General features: G+C 55.9%; 8 protein-coding genes across 8 annotated transcripts; 3 read left to right on the forward strand and 5 right to left on the reverse strand.

Annotated features, from left to right (window-relative positions):
* Positions 1 to 1,925: 1,925 nt before the first annotated feature.
* Positions 1,926 to 2,560, forward strand: MJAP1_000001 (uncharacterized protein; the record flags this gene model as incomplete). The annotated part of the gene is made up of 2 exons (XM_060263974.1): positions 1,926 to 2,451; positions 2,535 to 2,560. The coding sequence occupies 2 exons, from the start codon at positions 1,926 to 1,928 to the stop codon at positions 2,558 to 2,560; spliced, it is 552 nt and encodes a 183-aa protein (XP_060119957.1).
* An 896-nt stretch (positions 2,561 to 3,456) lies between these two features.
* Positions 3,457 to 3,912, reverse strand: MJAP1_000002 (uncharacterized protein; the record flags this gene model as incomplete). Its single annotated transcript, XM_060263975.1, has 1 exon — positions 3,457 to 3,912. The coding sequence occupies one exon, from the start codon at positions 3,910 to 3,912 to the stop codon at positions 3,457 to 3,459; it is 456 nt and encodes a 151-aa protein (XP_060119958.1).
* A 911-nt stretch (positions 3,913 to 4,823) lies between these two features.
* MJAP1_000003 (uncharacterized protein) lies at positions 4,824 to 5,723 on the forward strand (the record flags this gene model as incomplete). Its single annotated transcript, XM_060263976.1, has 1 exon — positions 4,824 to 5,723. The coding sequence occupies one exon, from the start codon at positions 4,824 to 4,826 to the stop codon at positions 5,721 to 5,723; it is 900 nt and encodes a 299-aa protein (XP_060119959.1).
* Positions 5,724 to 5,859: 136 nt separating this feature from the next.
* MJAP1_000004 (uncharacterized protein) lies at positions 5,860 to 6,938 on the forward strand (the record flags this gene model as incomplete). The annotated part of the gene is made up of 2 exons (XM_060263977.1): positions 5,860 to 5,867; positions 6,158 to 6,938. The coding sequence occupies 2 exons, from the start codon at positions 5,860 to 5,862 to the stop codon at positions 6,936 to 6,938; spliced, it is 789 nt and encodes a 262-aa protein (XP_060119960.1).
* Positions 6,939 to 6,944: 6 nt separating this feature from the next.
* Positions 6,945 to 8,774, reverse strand: FRS1 (phenylalanine--tRNA ligase; the record flags this gene model as incomplete). The annotated part of the gene is made up of 1 exon (XM_060263978.1): positions 6,945 to 8,774. The coding sequence occupies one exon, from the start codon at positions 8,772 to 8,774 to the stop codon at positions 6,945 to 6,947; it is 1,830 nt and encodes a 609-aa protein (XP_060119961.1).
* An 83-nt stretch (positions 8,775 to 8,857) lies between these two features.
* Positions 8,858 to 10,780, reverse strand: MJAP1_000006 (electron-transferring-flavoprotein dehydrogenase; the record flags this gene model as incomplete). Its single annotated transcript, XM_060263979.1, has 1 exon — positions 8,858 to 10,780. One exon carries the CDS (start codon positions 10,778 to 10,780, stop codon positions 8,858 to 8,860), a length of 1,923 nt encoding a protein of 640 aa, XP_060119962.1.
* Positions 10,781 to 11,436: 656 nt separating this feature from the next.
* On the reverse strand, positions 11,437 to 11,844 carry MJAP1_000007 (uncharacterized protein; the record flags this gene model as incomplete). The annotated part of the gene is made up of 1 exon (XM_060263980.1): positions 11,437 to 11,844. One exon carries the CDS (start codon positions 11,842 to 11,844, stop codon positions 11,437 to 11,439), a length of 408 nt encoding a protein of 135 aa, XP_060119963.1.
* Positions 11,845 to 13,107: 1,263 nt separating this feature from the next.
* On the reverse strand, positions 13,108 to 15,105 carry PEP7 (carboxypeptidase Y-deficient; the record flags this gene model as incomplete). Its single annotated transcript, XM_060263981.1, has 4 exons — positions 13,108 to 13,920; positions 14,089 to 14,361; positions 14,608 to 14,815; positions 14,876 to 15,105. 4 exons carry the CDS (start codon positions 15,103 to 15,105, stop codon positions 13,108 to 13,110), a joined length of 1,524 nt encoding a protein of 507 aa, XP_060119964.1.
* Between the last annotated feature and the right edge of the window lie 112 nt (positions 15,106 to 15,217).

Below are 15,217 nucleotides of genomic sequence, written 5' to 3' on the forward strand. Positions count from 1 at the left end.
ATCCTAATCCTAATCCTAATCCTAATCCTTCCCATTCTCCTTCAAAATCGTCAACATTGGTGGATTTTCGCCTTCCGAACGTTCCACCCTAAACAGTTGCTTTTTCGATTTCGAGCATGTGTTAACAAGCAGCACCTCTTCACCATACCTGCTATTCTTGCCCGAATGCATCAAGCACTTGTCAGCTTCCCCTTTCAACGAAACCACGCCAGTATAGACGTCCTTTCCGCTTGAATGGCCGCTGTTCTTGCACCTCGAAAATACGACTTCCATACGAGACTTGTTGTCCTTTTTAGCCTCCAGCATTTTTTCCACCGTATTCGTGGTTCATCTTCGGGGTAATAGTCAACCCCATGTGACCAGATCTCGGCGTAGAGATGAAAAGGTTTCCTTCGTACATGGGCTCACATTCCTTCACCTGCGTTTCCCCGGGTGCAGCCATTCCCATGGCGAACAAGGCAGAAATAATAACTCCAGTCTTCATTTGCATTTTGCGACTTGTATTTTTACACCAACTGTTGTAGCTTATCTAGTTGTATACCAAGTTGCTGCGCTCTCTTCGTAGTTCTTCTCCTATTTGTATTGATTCCCGTGCTAAGCATCCATCGGAACCCTGTCCTTCTTTCTTGGCATACGGGTATATTTGTAATTATGCCACTTTGGTTTCATGAGCGTCGGACTTCCGCTCTCGCAGTGTGCCAAGTCAGAATGCCAGACTCCCCCACGTTGAAAAGCATCACAACCGCGCTCGATATTTCTTGCGTAAATAACTCCCCCGCGTACTCTTGGTGTCAGATGCTACAAAAATAGGCCTTGCTTTCCTGTATTTGCTTGTTGCATATAACAGTTTTGGCTTGTGCTCGGGTTTTCGCACGAACCTTGCGCAAGCTGAGAACTGTTTTCAGCGTACTAGATAGATCCGTTGACGAAATTTTAGTGGATACTTGAGCCCTGTGCAAGTTGCTGCCGATATGGCGGGCGCGGAATTAGCACTACCTCCCCTACTCCCCTACTCCTTTTGGGTGCGCGTCAGCCCGCCATTGTGCCCCTCCACATTGTGCAATTGCCTAGCACGCCATGGTCCGCGCGCAGCCTCTCTCGCTGGCGTATATTGTTTGAGAATGGGCAATATCGGCGTAGGCGTACGGTGCACCTTACTTACTATTGCACCATTTCTAAGTGGTTCTTCCTATGGGGTCCTTCAGTGAGCTTTCCTTATTGTATAAAGTAATGCCTCTTGTTACTCAATGCCCCATCCTGCCCCTCTATAAGATCCTACAATGACCCATATGCTCAAGCCTGGAGATCTGTACATTCCAGAAAATGATCGCAACAGTGATGAGACATATGACAAAGATGACCCCGAGAAGTACATTACTGCGGACCGCAGCTCCGTGTCCTCGGTGACTGGTGACTTGAAACTAGTCGCTTTGGAGGAAAGTGCAGCTCTGTCGGATTCACACATTTTTCAAGATCGGACATTGGCTGAACATTGGAGTAGTGTGTACGAGGATTCCAAGTACGAAGGCCGCCACCGTTTCGATCCTACCTTCCAGTGGACCAAAGAAGAGGAGAAGACCCTGGTCCGCAAGCTCGACCTTCGCATCATGCTGCTTATCTGGATCATGTTTTTTGCTCTTGATCTTGTCCGCCAAAACATTAATCGTGCTCTGGCCAGCAAAAGCGAGAAACATTTCGGCAACTTTTTAGTTGACGTGGGTGTAACTCAGAACGACCTTAACAAAGGCTCGCTTGCTAATCTCTTGGTCTTTTTGTTCATGGAGCTTCCTTCTGGGTTAATCTCAAAGCGAGTAGGTCCCGATGTCTGGATTCCCTTCCAGATCATTGCCTGGTCTATTGTGGGTGCATGCCATGCGGCCATGAAAAGCAAGGCTGGGTTCTTCATTTGCCGTGTCTTCCTTGGTATGGCACAAGGTGGCTTCATTCCAGACATGTGCCTGTACATGACTTACTTCTACACCTCAAAGGAAATGAATATCCGAATGAGCTGGTTCTACACCGTTCTTGGTTTCTCTCAGGTCATTGGCTCCTTTCTCTCTGTCGGTTTCATGAAACTAAATGGCATGAATGGCGTTGCAGGGTGGCGCTATTTGTTTGCATTCGATGCTTGCATTTCTGGCGCCATCGGCCTTATTGCCATTGCCTTTATGCCGGGCTCTATCACAAAGACAACGACGCTTGTCATCAGGAAGCCTTGGCTATCGGAACGAGAGGAAAAGATCTTGGTAAACCGCCTGCTTCGGGACGATCCTACCAAGGGCGATATGAATAACCGCCAGTCTGTGACGTGGAAAGGTCTCTGGGATTGCCTGCGTGACTACGATGCATTCCCCATTTATGCACTTGCGTTTATCAATTTGATCCCCTACGAGCCTCCCAAAAGTTATCTTTCCTTTATTCTAAGTGAGCTGGGCTTTAACACTCTCATGAGTAATCTTCTGACAATCCCAAGCATGGTGCTATTCATAATCAACACGATTTGGATGTCGAACTTGGCTACTCGACTGAGCGAGAAGAGTTTAACGACGGCCATCACTAACATTTGGGTACTTCCCTGTCTCATTGCACTGATAACAATTCCTAATGTGCTTCGAAACCACTATTGGGATTGGGTACGCTTTGGACTCTTTAGTCTGGTGTCTGCTGTGCCTTGGCCCCTTTCCTTCTTGGTGGGCTGGGTCTCTGAGAATGCCTACTCGGTGCAGACGCGCACTGTGGCACTCTGCTTTGTGAATATGAGCGTGCAGATTGGTTCGATCGCGTCTTCCTTTGTGTACACGAACGGTGACCAACCCTTTTACCAGAGAGGGAACACAGCCATGGCAGTGCTTTCTGGCTTTTCCATTCTCCAATGTATCGCTACACGGTATTATTTCATTGCTCGTAATCGGTACAAAGCGCGCAAGTGGAATGCTCTTACCCCCGAGCAACAAAGCGAATATGCAATCACCACTAAGGACTTTGGTCCCCGGCGCCTGGACACACGCCTTGTGTACTAGGCAGCCACTCTTCCCATTGGGCTTCATAGTAAAATGATAGGGTATGATGAGTTGATACATGTAACTATGATTATAATGGCTTCTATTGTACAACTCACGTTGTGAAAACAGGGGATGAATCGATGAAACAATCCAAGCCTGAAATCTTGAGTAAAATTAGTAGAGCAAATCTTGACATGACATATTTGCGCAAATTGTTGAAAAGTTGTAAAGGTGAATAACCCCTAGCCCACCCTCATCGGAGTCACCCTCCTACACATGGTAGTACACAATGGAAAATACCCCGTGCAGTTGTACACAATCTGGGCTGCACTGTTAGCCATTGCGGCGGTATCCTGCCCCAGGATCAGACTTGCTGAAAAGGCAATGTCCGGGATTAAGCTGCCCGGACGCAGCTTGTGTACGCTAGTGTGACTTCCGATTACCGTCTTCGCCTTTACAACAGATCAGCCTCCCAGTTCAGTCGTTGGATTTTGGTGTCCAGCTCCCTGTACTCCTTTGCGAGCTGGTCGACTCTTGCTTGCATGTCCTTGACCTTTACCGTGCTAATGTAGCGCACCTCGGTACGCGTATAGCGGTCCTGTGACGTGCTGGCTTTAGTGGCGAGATCCGAGTAAAGCTTTCTCCGCTTCAGAGCCATGTCCCTGAAGGCGATGGCATCCGTGAGCGAGTATTTCTCGTCAAACTTGGTCTCGGTGTTCGTCTTGTTGATGCGCCGGATGAGTAGGTCCAGGCGGTCGAGAACTTTGTTGGCCTCGGTGAGAAGCTCCTCGGGGTCCTCTGCAGGCTCATCGCCCTCTTGGACACGGGCGACTCGAAGAATACGTTGCTGGAGTTGCTCATATTGCCGTTGCGCCTCAGCGCGCTCTGCTAGGGCCTCTGCTAGCTTCATTGTAAGATCGCCCTGTGTATGAAGAAAAAGAGATGGTGAGATGGGGCGTTAATATAGGTTTAGCGCGAACTATCGTCGAGTCATCCACGCCGCAGTGACTCAAGACTGTGTGAAGAATTGTGATTCAACGCCACAAACGATGCGTAGTGCCTGCAGCTGGCCCTGGAATCTAGCCTGCTACTCGCCAAGAAAGGGGTAAATTTTCCTCTCTTACGCTTGCATGCAGCGTACCTGAAGATGTCCGTTCCTGATTTGTTCACTGCGTGCATCACGTGGCAGACCCACTTTTCCTCCGAGGCCCGCTGTCGAGTGGAACTCGGCCCAAGCCCTCGCTAAGTGAAAGATGTGATACGCTGGAGACGCAATGAAAATGAGTTGGAACCAGGATCGTTTGGCCGATAGAGTGAATCATCGTATAGTATGGGCAAACTGTACCAGGAGATCCAAACTTGTCTCTTATGTGATGACTCGAACTAGTCATGCGAGCTTGCCTGCTTCGCTAGGACTACAACCGATGTATTTTTAGAACCGTGCGATGTGCTACTACGAGACCTTCCAGTTTGTAAAAAATGTGCCCATTTTGAGATTTAGGGAATCTGGAGCGCCGCCTCCCGATAATTCGAGAAATACCCCAATCATACTACTTCCTTGGTCTGACCGGCGACGATGCGCTACGACGCCCTACTCCCATTCATCCTCTACCAAAGCTGCGATACAACCCAAAGACATTGTAACCGACCCAGGTGAAGGCTGAATTTTGCTGACACAGCCAGGTGGCTCGACTATGCAGGGTCGGTATCTTGCTCGTCAAGTCGCAGGCAACGTGTGCACGTGCCCTTACTCCGTCCCCTCCCGCAGCACAGGATGAAGTCCGGTGCCCAGGCACCGGCAATGCTGTCTCCTTTGATACGATGCGCGTTGCCAGCTTGATCCTCGCGAGCCTTGCGGTCGTGTATGCCGCCCCTACACAAGCCCCCACCTCGCACAAGCCTGGCAAGTCGCTTCCGGTGGACTGGAAGCTCCTGAGCCAGGCTGCCGGTCTCTCGCAGCAGACCTACTGCTTTTTCCAGCCGGATAACCAGACGGTGGGCGATGCGCAGCTTTTGTACGAGTATGGTGACGGCAACCTTGACCAGCGTGCCATCGTGTTCAAGTCTAAGAGCCTCGGCATTGCGGTGTCCTTTGAAGGTACCGAGCCGATCAGCATCGCCTCGATTCTCCACGATGCCGACTTTCAGCTGGTAAACCCCGACAAGGATCTAAAGGAGGTTTTCCCCCCCGGTGTGCAGGTCTTTAAAGGATTTCAGGACGCGTACCTCGCAGTGGCGCGCCCCGTCCTCGGCAAGGTGAAGGAGATGATGCAGAAGTACAACGAGACGCGCGTCACGGTGACGGGCCACTCGCTCGGTGCTGCGATGGCGCTCCTTGCTGCTGCGCACTACGAGCAGACGCTCAAGGACGGCAGTGTGGCCAACGTCTTCACCTTTGGACAGCCCCGTACGGGCAACCCTGCGTTTGCCAATGCGATGGACGACAAGTTCCTTGGCAAGCTGTTCTATGTCGTGAACGGCCAGGACTGGGTCCCCCACATGCCCCCCCGCGACTGGAACTTCCAGCACCCGTCGGGCCAGGTGTGGATCAACCCCCCCAACTCGCAGAACTGGACGTTCTTCCCCGGCCAAGAGGACTCGAACGGCGCCAACTCGGTGGACCCGATCTGGACCTTCCAGGACCATCACGGCTACTACTTCCACACGGGTCTGGGCCACGGCCCTGGCAAGTGCCCCGCCACGGTCAATGACCACGAATAATGTATTTGCATAGACGCGTTAAGTATACACTAGCGACGATTTGAAGAATCTACCCGAGTTTATTAATTGAACCCAACCGGAACGATCGGTCGGGTTGGGAAAGCGAAGCGGGGTAAAAAAAAAGACCCCGTACCGCATGCGTATGTGGAGATCTTTGGGCCCCACACTTCTCTGCCAAGGGCGGCGCCCCTGGACCGGGATCCTGCTCCATATGCGACAAATTCCCCGCCCCAGGTCTCTACCGCCTTCCATCTCCCCCACAGTTTCTATTGAATAAATGAATATAACTCAAATTTGATACAGTCCTCCTCCCTCACTATGCGCATCGCACTACCTCTCCTTAGCATCCTGGCGGCGGTGATTGCCGCGCCGACCAGCGCCCCCTCTTCAACACAAGCAGGCCGCCCGAACCCCGTAGATGAAAGACTGTTGAGCCAAGCTGTGAGTCTCACGCAACAGACCTACTGCTTCGTCCAGCCGATTGGGCAAAAGGTCGGCGACGCAGAGCTCCTGTACGAATACGGTGACGGAAATATCAATCAGCGCGCGGCCATCTTCCACTCCAAGAGTCTCGGAATTGCGGTAGCATTTGAAGGCACCGAGATTTTAAGCATTCTGTCGATTCTCCACGATGTTGACTTCTGGCCGGTCGACCCTACCAACGCTCTCAAGGACGCCGTGCCCGCAGGCACGAAGCTTTTCAAGGGTTTCCACAGCGCCTACCAGAACGTCGCAAAGCCCGTTTTCAAAAACCTAAAACGCATTATCTCGGAGCGCAACGAGACGCGCGTCACGGTGATTGGCTACTCGCTCGGTGCCGCAATGGCGGCGATGGCTGCGATGGAGTACCAGCACCGGCTGGAGCATGGCGTGCACCAGGTCTTCGCCTTTGGCCTACCCCGCACCGGCAACCCCACCTTTGCGAATGCTGTTGACGATAAGCTCAGCGGCAAGTTCTTCTATGCCGTCAACGGCAAGGACTGGGTGCCGCACATGCCCCCCCGCGAGTGGAACTACCAGCATCCCAGTGGCCAGATCTGGATCAACCCCAGCGCGTCCGGGAACTATACCTACTACCCCGGCCAAGAAAATAAGCACGGGGCGAATTCAATCGAGCCGGTATGGACGCTGCAGGACCACATCAACTACTATTTCCACACTGGACTGGGCCCTGGTGTCGGCCAGTGCCCGGCCAAGGTCGATGACCAAAAGTAGCACCGTTTAGATAAACACCTCGAGGTTGAATTCGAGCGCCGAGCACGGGTAGCCGATGTCAAAGTGCTGGAGCACTTCCGGGTGCAGCACGCCCAGCGTACCGATCTGCACGTCGCCCGACTGGTCGAGTGCGTTGCGCAGGCTTGGGAGCCAGTCGAGCGCTACGCTGCCCGTCGTAGACTCTGGCGCGATGCGCAGGTAAACGGCAGCGGCGCGGCCCGGGAAAAAGGTTGCATCCTCCGCCTCCTTGAGGTAGTAGCCGTGCGATGCGTTGGCGTCTGTGCGCTCAATGCGCGGCACAGAAAGGGCGAGCATGAGCTTGTCCAACAGGCCGTGCACGACCTCGAAGCCGGCCGTCTTGTTGCAGTACACTGCGCCGAGGTGGCGCTCGTTGCGTGCCATGCGCTGCGTCTCGCGCGGGTCCTTGAAAGCGACGTCCGACGCCTCAAACACCTGCATCGGAAGCGCGTGCTTCTTGTTCTCGCGGATCGTCTTAAGGATACCCGGGATGAGCGAGGTGCGCACCACCTGGAACTCGGCCGTTTTGGGGTTGCCCAGGACAATCGCCGTGGTCTTGTCGTCCTTGCGGTTCATCCATGCAAAGTTTTCGTCGTGCGAGCAGAGAATGAGGGGCAGGGCCTCGGTCCAGCCCGCGTACGCACACTCGCGGCGCAGGATATCGCTCAGCTTGTTGATCGGGAGCGGCGCGCCGACCGAGTTGGTTGCCGGGAAGGTCTTGGGCAGGTTGTCGAAGCCATGCGCGACAGCGACGTCCTCCATCAGGTCGCACTCGTGCAGGATATCCGGGCGGGTGACCGGCACTTCGACCTCGACCTCGTCCTCGTGAGCGCCCGGACGCGCAATGTGTCCCATGCGGTGCAACAGGCGCGAAATCTCCGTGGCGTCGTGCTGCAGACCGGTGCAGCGGTTGATGTACGAGACACGCGCCGTGGTGACGCGCGCGTCGAGGTTCGGTGTGATCTCTTCGTGTCCATCGGGGTATACGACACGAATCGGCTCGACCGTGAACGGCTCCGCGCAGTACTCCGAGAACATCGCCACAAGGATGTTAGTCACGATGTCGAGCTTGGTCTTGTCGAGCGCAGTCACGTCCAAAAACACGTTCTTTGTCTCGAGCGTGATCTTGGAGTGGTTCGAGTTGATAATCGGCGGCATGGACATGACGCGGCGCTGGTTGTCAAAGATGATCGGAAACACGGGGCTGTCGCGGATGATGTGCAGGTAGCGGCCGAGGTGGTGGTCCGACTCGTACAGCTCCATGAGACCCTTTCCGGTGTACTCCTCAGTGCGGTTCAGCGGCGCGAACTTGAACGAGTCCGGCGGGAGCGCCTCGTACGTGAAGGGCGCCTCGATCGTGTCGAGGTCGTGCGTGCCCATCGACACGAGCGTGCGGCGGCGCGCGAGGTTCTGGTGCAGCTTGTCCTGCAGGTCGATAAAGTTGGCGTAGCTCTCGGGCGTAAAGGTGATATTGCGCAGAATGGCGCCCGCAAAGTACGGCCGGATCTGTGCCGTCTCCTTGGTGAGGCGGAGCGTGACGAGCTCCTTGGGCTGAGTCAGGCGGTACTTGGGCACCTCCTGCTTGCCGAGGAACACGCGCAGCGCACGCAGGATACCCTCAAAGCACAGCAAATCGTAGCGGTTCGCCGGAATGTCGATTTTGAGCTGGGGGCGCTCATTGGTGCCCTTCACCTCCTCGGTGGTGTCGTCATCGAGCTCAATACCGAACTGGAAGCAGAGCTCGTCAAACTCCTCTGTCGTGTACTGGTGCCCAAGGCCCTCAAGGAGCAGCGCTTTGTCGACACTGACAGTAGGCATTGTGGAAGCCGTCCAAGCGCTGCAGACGAAAACCACGTGGCACCGGCCGAAGGAGCGAACCCACCCTGGAATATGTACGGAAACTACGTGAGCGAGTACTTGGGACCGCCGCCGCCCTCCGGCACCGTCCAGGTAATCGACTGGTCTGGTGTTTTGATGGAGCAGGTCTTGCAGTGGATGCAGTTCTGTGCGTTGATCACAAGCTTCTTGCCGCAGGCGTCCTCCTGGCCGTTGGCGTCCTCCTTGGGGACGTACTCATAGACCGCCGCAGGGCAGACGCGGCCCAGCGGGCCGTCAAAGGTGCCGACGTTGCGCTCGACGTGGGACTTGTAGTCGCCGTCATTCACGACAAGGTGCACCGGTTGGTCCTCGGTGTGGTTGGTGCCCGTGCGCGAGACGGAGGTGAGAATGTCGAACGAGAGCTTGCCGTCGGGCTTCGGGTAGGTAATCGGCTTGCAGAGTGCGGCAGGCTTCGTGAACTCGTGGTCCTCCTTCTCGTGGTGGAAGGTCCAGGGCGTGCGGCCCTTGAGGATCAGCGAGTCGAGACCCGAGTACATCAGACCGCCCCAGAAGCCCAGGGGGTTGTGGAAGCTCGGGCGGATGTTGCGCACCTCGTACAGCTCGGGAATGACCCAGCTCTTGTCCATGTTCGTCTTGTATTCCTCCAGGTCAATCGGGGCGTAGAGATCGTCCTCGCTACGCTTGCTCAGCGCCTCGACAGCGGTCTCGGCAGCTACAATACCACTCTTCATTGCGTTGTGCGTACCCTTGATCTTGGGCACGTTCAGGAAACCGGCCGAGCAGCCGATCAGCGCACCACCGGGGAAGTGCAGCTTGGGGATCGACTGGTAGCCGCCCTCGTTCAGGGCACGAGCACCGTACGCAAGGCACTCACCACCCTCGAGCACCTTGGCAAAGTGGGGGTGGTGCTTCATGCGCTGGAACTCTTGGAAGGGCGACAGGTAGGGGTTCTCGTAGTCGAGACCCACAACGAGACCGAGCGAGACCATGTTGTCCTCCATGTGGTACATAAACGTACCGCCGTAGGTGTCCAGGGGCAGGGGGAAGCCCATCGTGTGGCTCACCAGGCCGGGCTTGTGGTTCTCGGGCTTGATACGCCACACCTCCTTGATACCAATACCGTAGGTCTGGGGGTCGGCATTGACCGCCTCACGCAGCTTGAGCTCGCGGATGAGCTGCTGGGAGAGCGAGCCGTGCGCACCCTCGGCCAGGAGCGTGATGGGGGCACGGAACTCCATACCCTGCTCGTAATTGTCCTTCGGCTGGCGGTTCTTGTCGAGACCAATCTCGTTGGTCACAATACCCTTAATACCGCGCTTGGTACCGTCCGCGGCCTCGTCCCAGATCACCTGGGCACCGGCAAAGCCGGGGTAAATCTCGACACCCAGCTCCTCGGCCTGCTCGCCGAGCCAGGCCGTGACACGCGACAGAGACACGATGTAGTTGCCGTGGTTCGACATCTGGGGGGGGTGCGGCATGGGGATCGTACTGCTCTCGGTCAAGAAGACCATCTGGTCCTGGAGGGCCTCTTGGTTCAGCGGCGCACCCTTCTCCTTCCAGTCAGGAATGAGCTCGTCCAGAGCACGGGGCTCAATCACGGCACCCGAAAGAATCTGGTTGCCGATCTCGGCGCCCTTCTCGAGGATGACCACACGGATCTCCTCGCCCTTCTCCTCCGCGAGCTGCTTGATCTTGATGGCAGCGCTGAGACCGGCGGGACCACCACCGACAATCAGCACGTCAACCTCGTCGACAACGCGCTCGTCTTCCTCCATCGCCTCCTCGGGCTGCTCCTCTTCCTTCAGCACGCGGCCGGTGTGGAAGGTGCGTGCACGCGGGGCGGCCGTCAGGGACGACGGAGCGACGCGCACACGCTGGAGCACGGTAGAGCGCGAACGAGCAGCAGAGAGTGCTTCAGTGCATACGAGGCGAGACGCTGTAGGTGTCCGCGCAATGCGAGCGACTTGGCGGCCAAGCATCGCCATATTGCTGTGCTTGGTTGCGGAGGCGAACGGCGCAGACGCAACGGAGCCGGCTTCTAACGCGACACACCTCCATCGAACTTCATCCAATCAGCATTCGGCCATTGTTCAGCGGATCGGCCATGGATGCTCAACCGAGCCGCCAGCCCTGGACCCACTCGGCCGAATAAAAAGAAACCGGCGCCGGTCGGCGGCACCCCAAACCGAATGCAACCGGTCGGCTATTTGTCAGACAAATTGGGAATGCACGCACCCCGCATTGGTGTGCATGATCTACCAAAAAGTAACAAACAAACAACACTGCGACATATCATTGTGAAATGTTGTATTCTGCGTGCGTGTCATGCAGCTACAGTTGCCAAAATCTATGGCACGTATCATAAGCCCGTTTCTAGACATAGAAAGTATCCCGGTAACGTGTGTAAAAAATGGGGCAAATGGCGCGTCCGCCCACGGCGCGCGCCGGCGCAGGGTTGACAACGCGTTTACCAGTCAAAGTCGAATTCGTAAAAGACAACAGCCAGGTTGTTGGAACCATCTCAGTTTTGTGTTCACATCGCTTGGTCGTTAAAGATCGTCGAAGCCAGTCGGCGATCGTAGCTCCAGTTTAGCAAAGGCACTAGAATCGTAGCGAGAGAAGGTTTTTGCGTAGGGTGAACTTAGTTGATGAAGCTCCACTCGATGGGGAACTCGCCCATGTCCATGTCGCCGTCGTTCAGGTCGGCGAAGAGACCCTTGGAGAGGTCAAGCGAGCCAAAGGCGCACTCGGGGCACGAGTCAGCAACAACGGCGTGGAGGACCTTCTTGTTGTGCTTGTTGACAATGCGGATCAGGCGACCGCAGTGCTCGCTGACCGAGTCGGTGCTACCGTACTGGTGAGCGTTGAGGGCGACAATGTGGTCGGCGTTGGTGCTCCACCAGCCACAGTTACCCTCGCTGACACCAGCGGAGTACCAGGTGGCCTTACCAGAGTCGAAGATGTCACGCGACTCCACCTTCGAGGCGGGGCGGGCAGAGACAGAGGCCACGGCGGCGACGGCAAGAATGAGAGCGCGAGAGAAGAACATTGTTGTTGATGTGGTTGAGAAAGGAGGTTGGTGGTTTTGAGGGCCGTGCCTTGAGGTGAGCCTCGTTGAGAGTCTTGATGAAGAGAAGGGGTAAGGACTGAAAGATTAAATGTAGTGGTCTTATATATGTTATGACCCTATGTACGCGAGTGAAAAGCGCATGCAGGCGTAGCACAATGAAGATCTACCTATCGGTCGCTTATGTGCCTGTTTGGGGATAGGGGCACCCTCGAATTGATTTTCAAGGGACGGCGCAGAGCGATTTTCTACCCTGAAATCAACCGATGGTTTACTCCGCAGTAAACGTGGAGATGCGCGGCAATATATGACTAAGCAAATACCCATTTGTCACTAGGGTTTAATCGATTCCCGCGTGGTAGATGCTGCACGCTGGGCTGCTTGCAGCACCGATATGGTCACATGACTGGCTGGAGACCATGCGCCATTATTAATTCTGTGCTTCCGGCGATCCATGGCGTAGATCAATTCGGATTCTGTCGGAAGCGGAAAGAAGGCCGAGACCGGTGCGCACACGTTCGGCGTAGCTGTCAGTCCCCTCTATTCCATATCGACCACCCCGTATACGGGGTGAACGAGCGAGGATCTCCGATTAGTAAATACTCGTCGCAGGGGTTTTATTGCACCGCGTCACTACGTACGAGACTGCTGCAACCCCCACTATGTCTTCCGCCGACAAGCTCCGGCCTGCAGCCGCAAAATTCCAAGAAATCCAGAATCGTACGTAATCGCGTGAATATGACAGGAGCGTGAACTAACGGTACCGTGTAATCAGAGTTCGAGGTCGTTGTTGATTCGCAGCAGCAGCTCCTCTCGCAGCTGTCAGAAAATCAACAAGTACAGAAGGTGCGTCGATCGCGTTCCTGGAATGGAATGGGGTACTAACATGACACGCAGGAATTCGGTAGCTTGGAGCCGAGTGCTCGCGTGTACAAGCGCACGGGTCCTGTTCTACTCCCCCAGGACTTTGGGGAAGCGAAGGAAAACGTAAACAAACGCATCGAGTTCATCCAGTCAGAACTGTGAGTACAAGCGAGGTATTCTTGGGGACTAGATAACTAACACGGATCTACAGCGAGCGCGTGGAAAAGCAAATCCAGTCCCTTAGCTCGGAGCGGGACGCGATCAAAAACGAGGTATGCACCGCCCCCCTGGCTTACCGCTTCAGATTGTCGCGCTCCAACAGCAGCAGTAACTCCTCCTAGGTCACGATACCCATGAAAGTCATTGATCATTAACATTATGCTACAGAGCCATGGATTGCAAACGCGCAATCTCTGCACGGATTTCGTCGCGGTTGGCTTTAAGTGCCGTGACATCGTCCAGATTACGCGCCTTGACCGCCGATGCGAGGTAATTGCTTAGCAAGGTTTCTTGCTCCGTCAGAATGCGCACTTGTTCGGCTTGTTCCGCCCCTCCCTGTGCCGCCTGGCGCTTGGCCGACTCGGCATCCTTCTGCTTTCGCTGTGCAGCCTCGTCGAGGCTCGGAAGACTTTGCAAAGGGAACATGTTCTTTTGCAAGAACATGGTCGCGCGGGCATGAATCGACTGCTGGAGCCGCTGCTGTGTACTCGATTCGTGCTTGTCCACAATTGGGCGCAGTGTGCGGATCTTCTTTGCGAGTTGATCGTATCGTGTGAACCTGACCAGCAGTTCTTTTCGTGCCTGAATGGCATCCTCCTGGAGTGCCTTGCTGTCTGTCACAGACGAGGCAAGTGTCGTGGCTGCATCCTTCTTTTGCAGTCCGAGGATCATCTCGTGGAATTCAGGAAGGGCTTCGTTGATCTCTTTCTGGAGCTGGAAGAGGGCAGTGTAGTGCACGGTGAGCGGCGTGGGCTTATCCGAGTTCGACCGGTAGCTGATGCGCAAGACGATCGTCTTGCAGTCGCGACAGAACCGGATCGAGCGCGCTTCGGCCTCGTGAAATGCACGTAGGGCTGCAGGTGGTGCGTCTGGGGCAGGACGGCTGGGCACGTCGCTAACACTGTATGTCTCGGGCTGTACGACCAGCATCGAGCTGCACGGCTGTTGGAGCATCGACTCGGCTGCCTCGCCCTCCTGGAGCATGTGAGGCAGTCGCGGAGACGAGCAAACCACACGGCCACACAGGCGGCAGTGGTGCCGGCGTACGGCCAACGAGAATGCAATTCTGTCTGTCAGTATCCTGTAGGCGACCTACCCGCAAGTCGCACAATTCTGTGCGTCAGTATCTTCTTGCCATTTGACGACCCGCTGCTCGGCAGCGCGCTGGCGTTGGGTGCGTCGGCTCTTTTCCGCCTCTTCCCGCGACTGAAAGAGGTCCAGGACATGTGCGCCGCGGGCGAGCAAGTTGGAAGAGGCGCTCGGGCTCGGCGCACTGAGCTCGTGCGCGAAATCGGGCGAGTGGATGGCAATGAGCTTGGTGAGGCGGCGCTCCATGCGCTGCTCCTCGAGCTCGACCGTGCCGCGCTGCTTGGCACGCAGCTGTTCAAACTCGTCTGTCCGGTGGCGGATGACACCCTTTGGTTGGAACCCTGGACGATATGGCCGCTGCCGTGCGACAGGCACCTTTTTGGCGGCAGATGGTGCCGGTTTTGTAGGAGCGTCCAATTCTGTGTTGTCGTGCAGGGCCAAGGTCGCAGCATAGGAATGATGGTGGATCGCGGGTATGTCTCTCGACGGCGATGGCGTATGGAGGGTTGAGTGCATCGGTGTAATGGATCGCGACAAGCTTGCATCGGACGACGTCCCCTCGGTATCTTGCACGCGCTTCAGCGGCGAGAGGCGCGCGAGTTCCGAGGTGGGACTGTCCCATGCTCCGAGCAAAGGCGACTGATCTTTGGACTCTGGGGTCGCTATGCGCGGCGGTGTGATTTCCTGCGCGTTGGCATGCACACGTCGCAGCGGCGGCGGCGATGGAGCGTCGCCTGCCGAAGAGCGCACCGGCTCCTTGCCTTTGAGCGATGCACTCTGGCTGGATTTGGATACAACACGCAAGGGCGGCGGCGCAGGCGCCGAAACTATTCTCACCAACTGAGAGCTGCGCGGCCCTGCTCCGCTTTCCGATGCATGGCGATGGGCGCGGCTCGGAGCATGGGGCCCGAGCGGTGACGGAGGTGCGGCGCGGCGCGGCGTCGGCTCCACGATGCGTGTCGACGTCGCGGACCGTTTTTGATAGGGAACATAGCCGATCGGTTGCAGCGGGTCGTGCTTTGGCACAGACGGCCCTCCCACAGCCTCGTTGATGCGTGGTGAACCCACCATCGCCGGCGCAAGCAACCGGCACGCCGCGTCGTAGCGGTGGAGGTTGACTAATCGGCTTCGAAAAGGTCGTATTTATACAATCGGCGCTATGGTATAATAATGTGGGCTGGAA

This window comes from Malassezia japonica, chromosome 1 (genome assembly GCF_029542785.1).
Source record: "Malassezia japonica chromosome 1, complete sequence".
In the NCBI taxonomy this organism is placed as follows: domain Eukaryota; kingdom Fungi; phylum Basidiomycota; class Malasseziomycetes; order Malasseziales; family Malasseziaceae; genus Malassezia; species Malassezia japonica.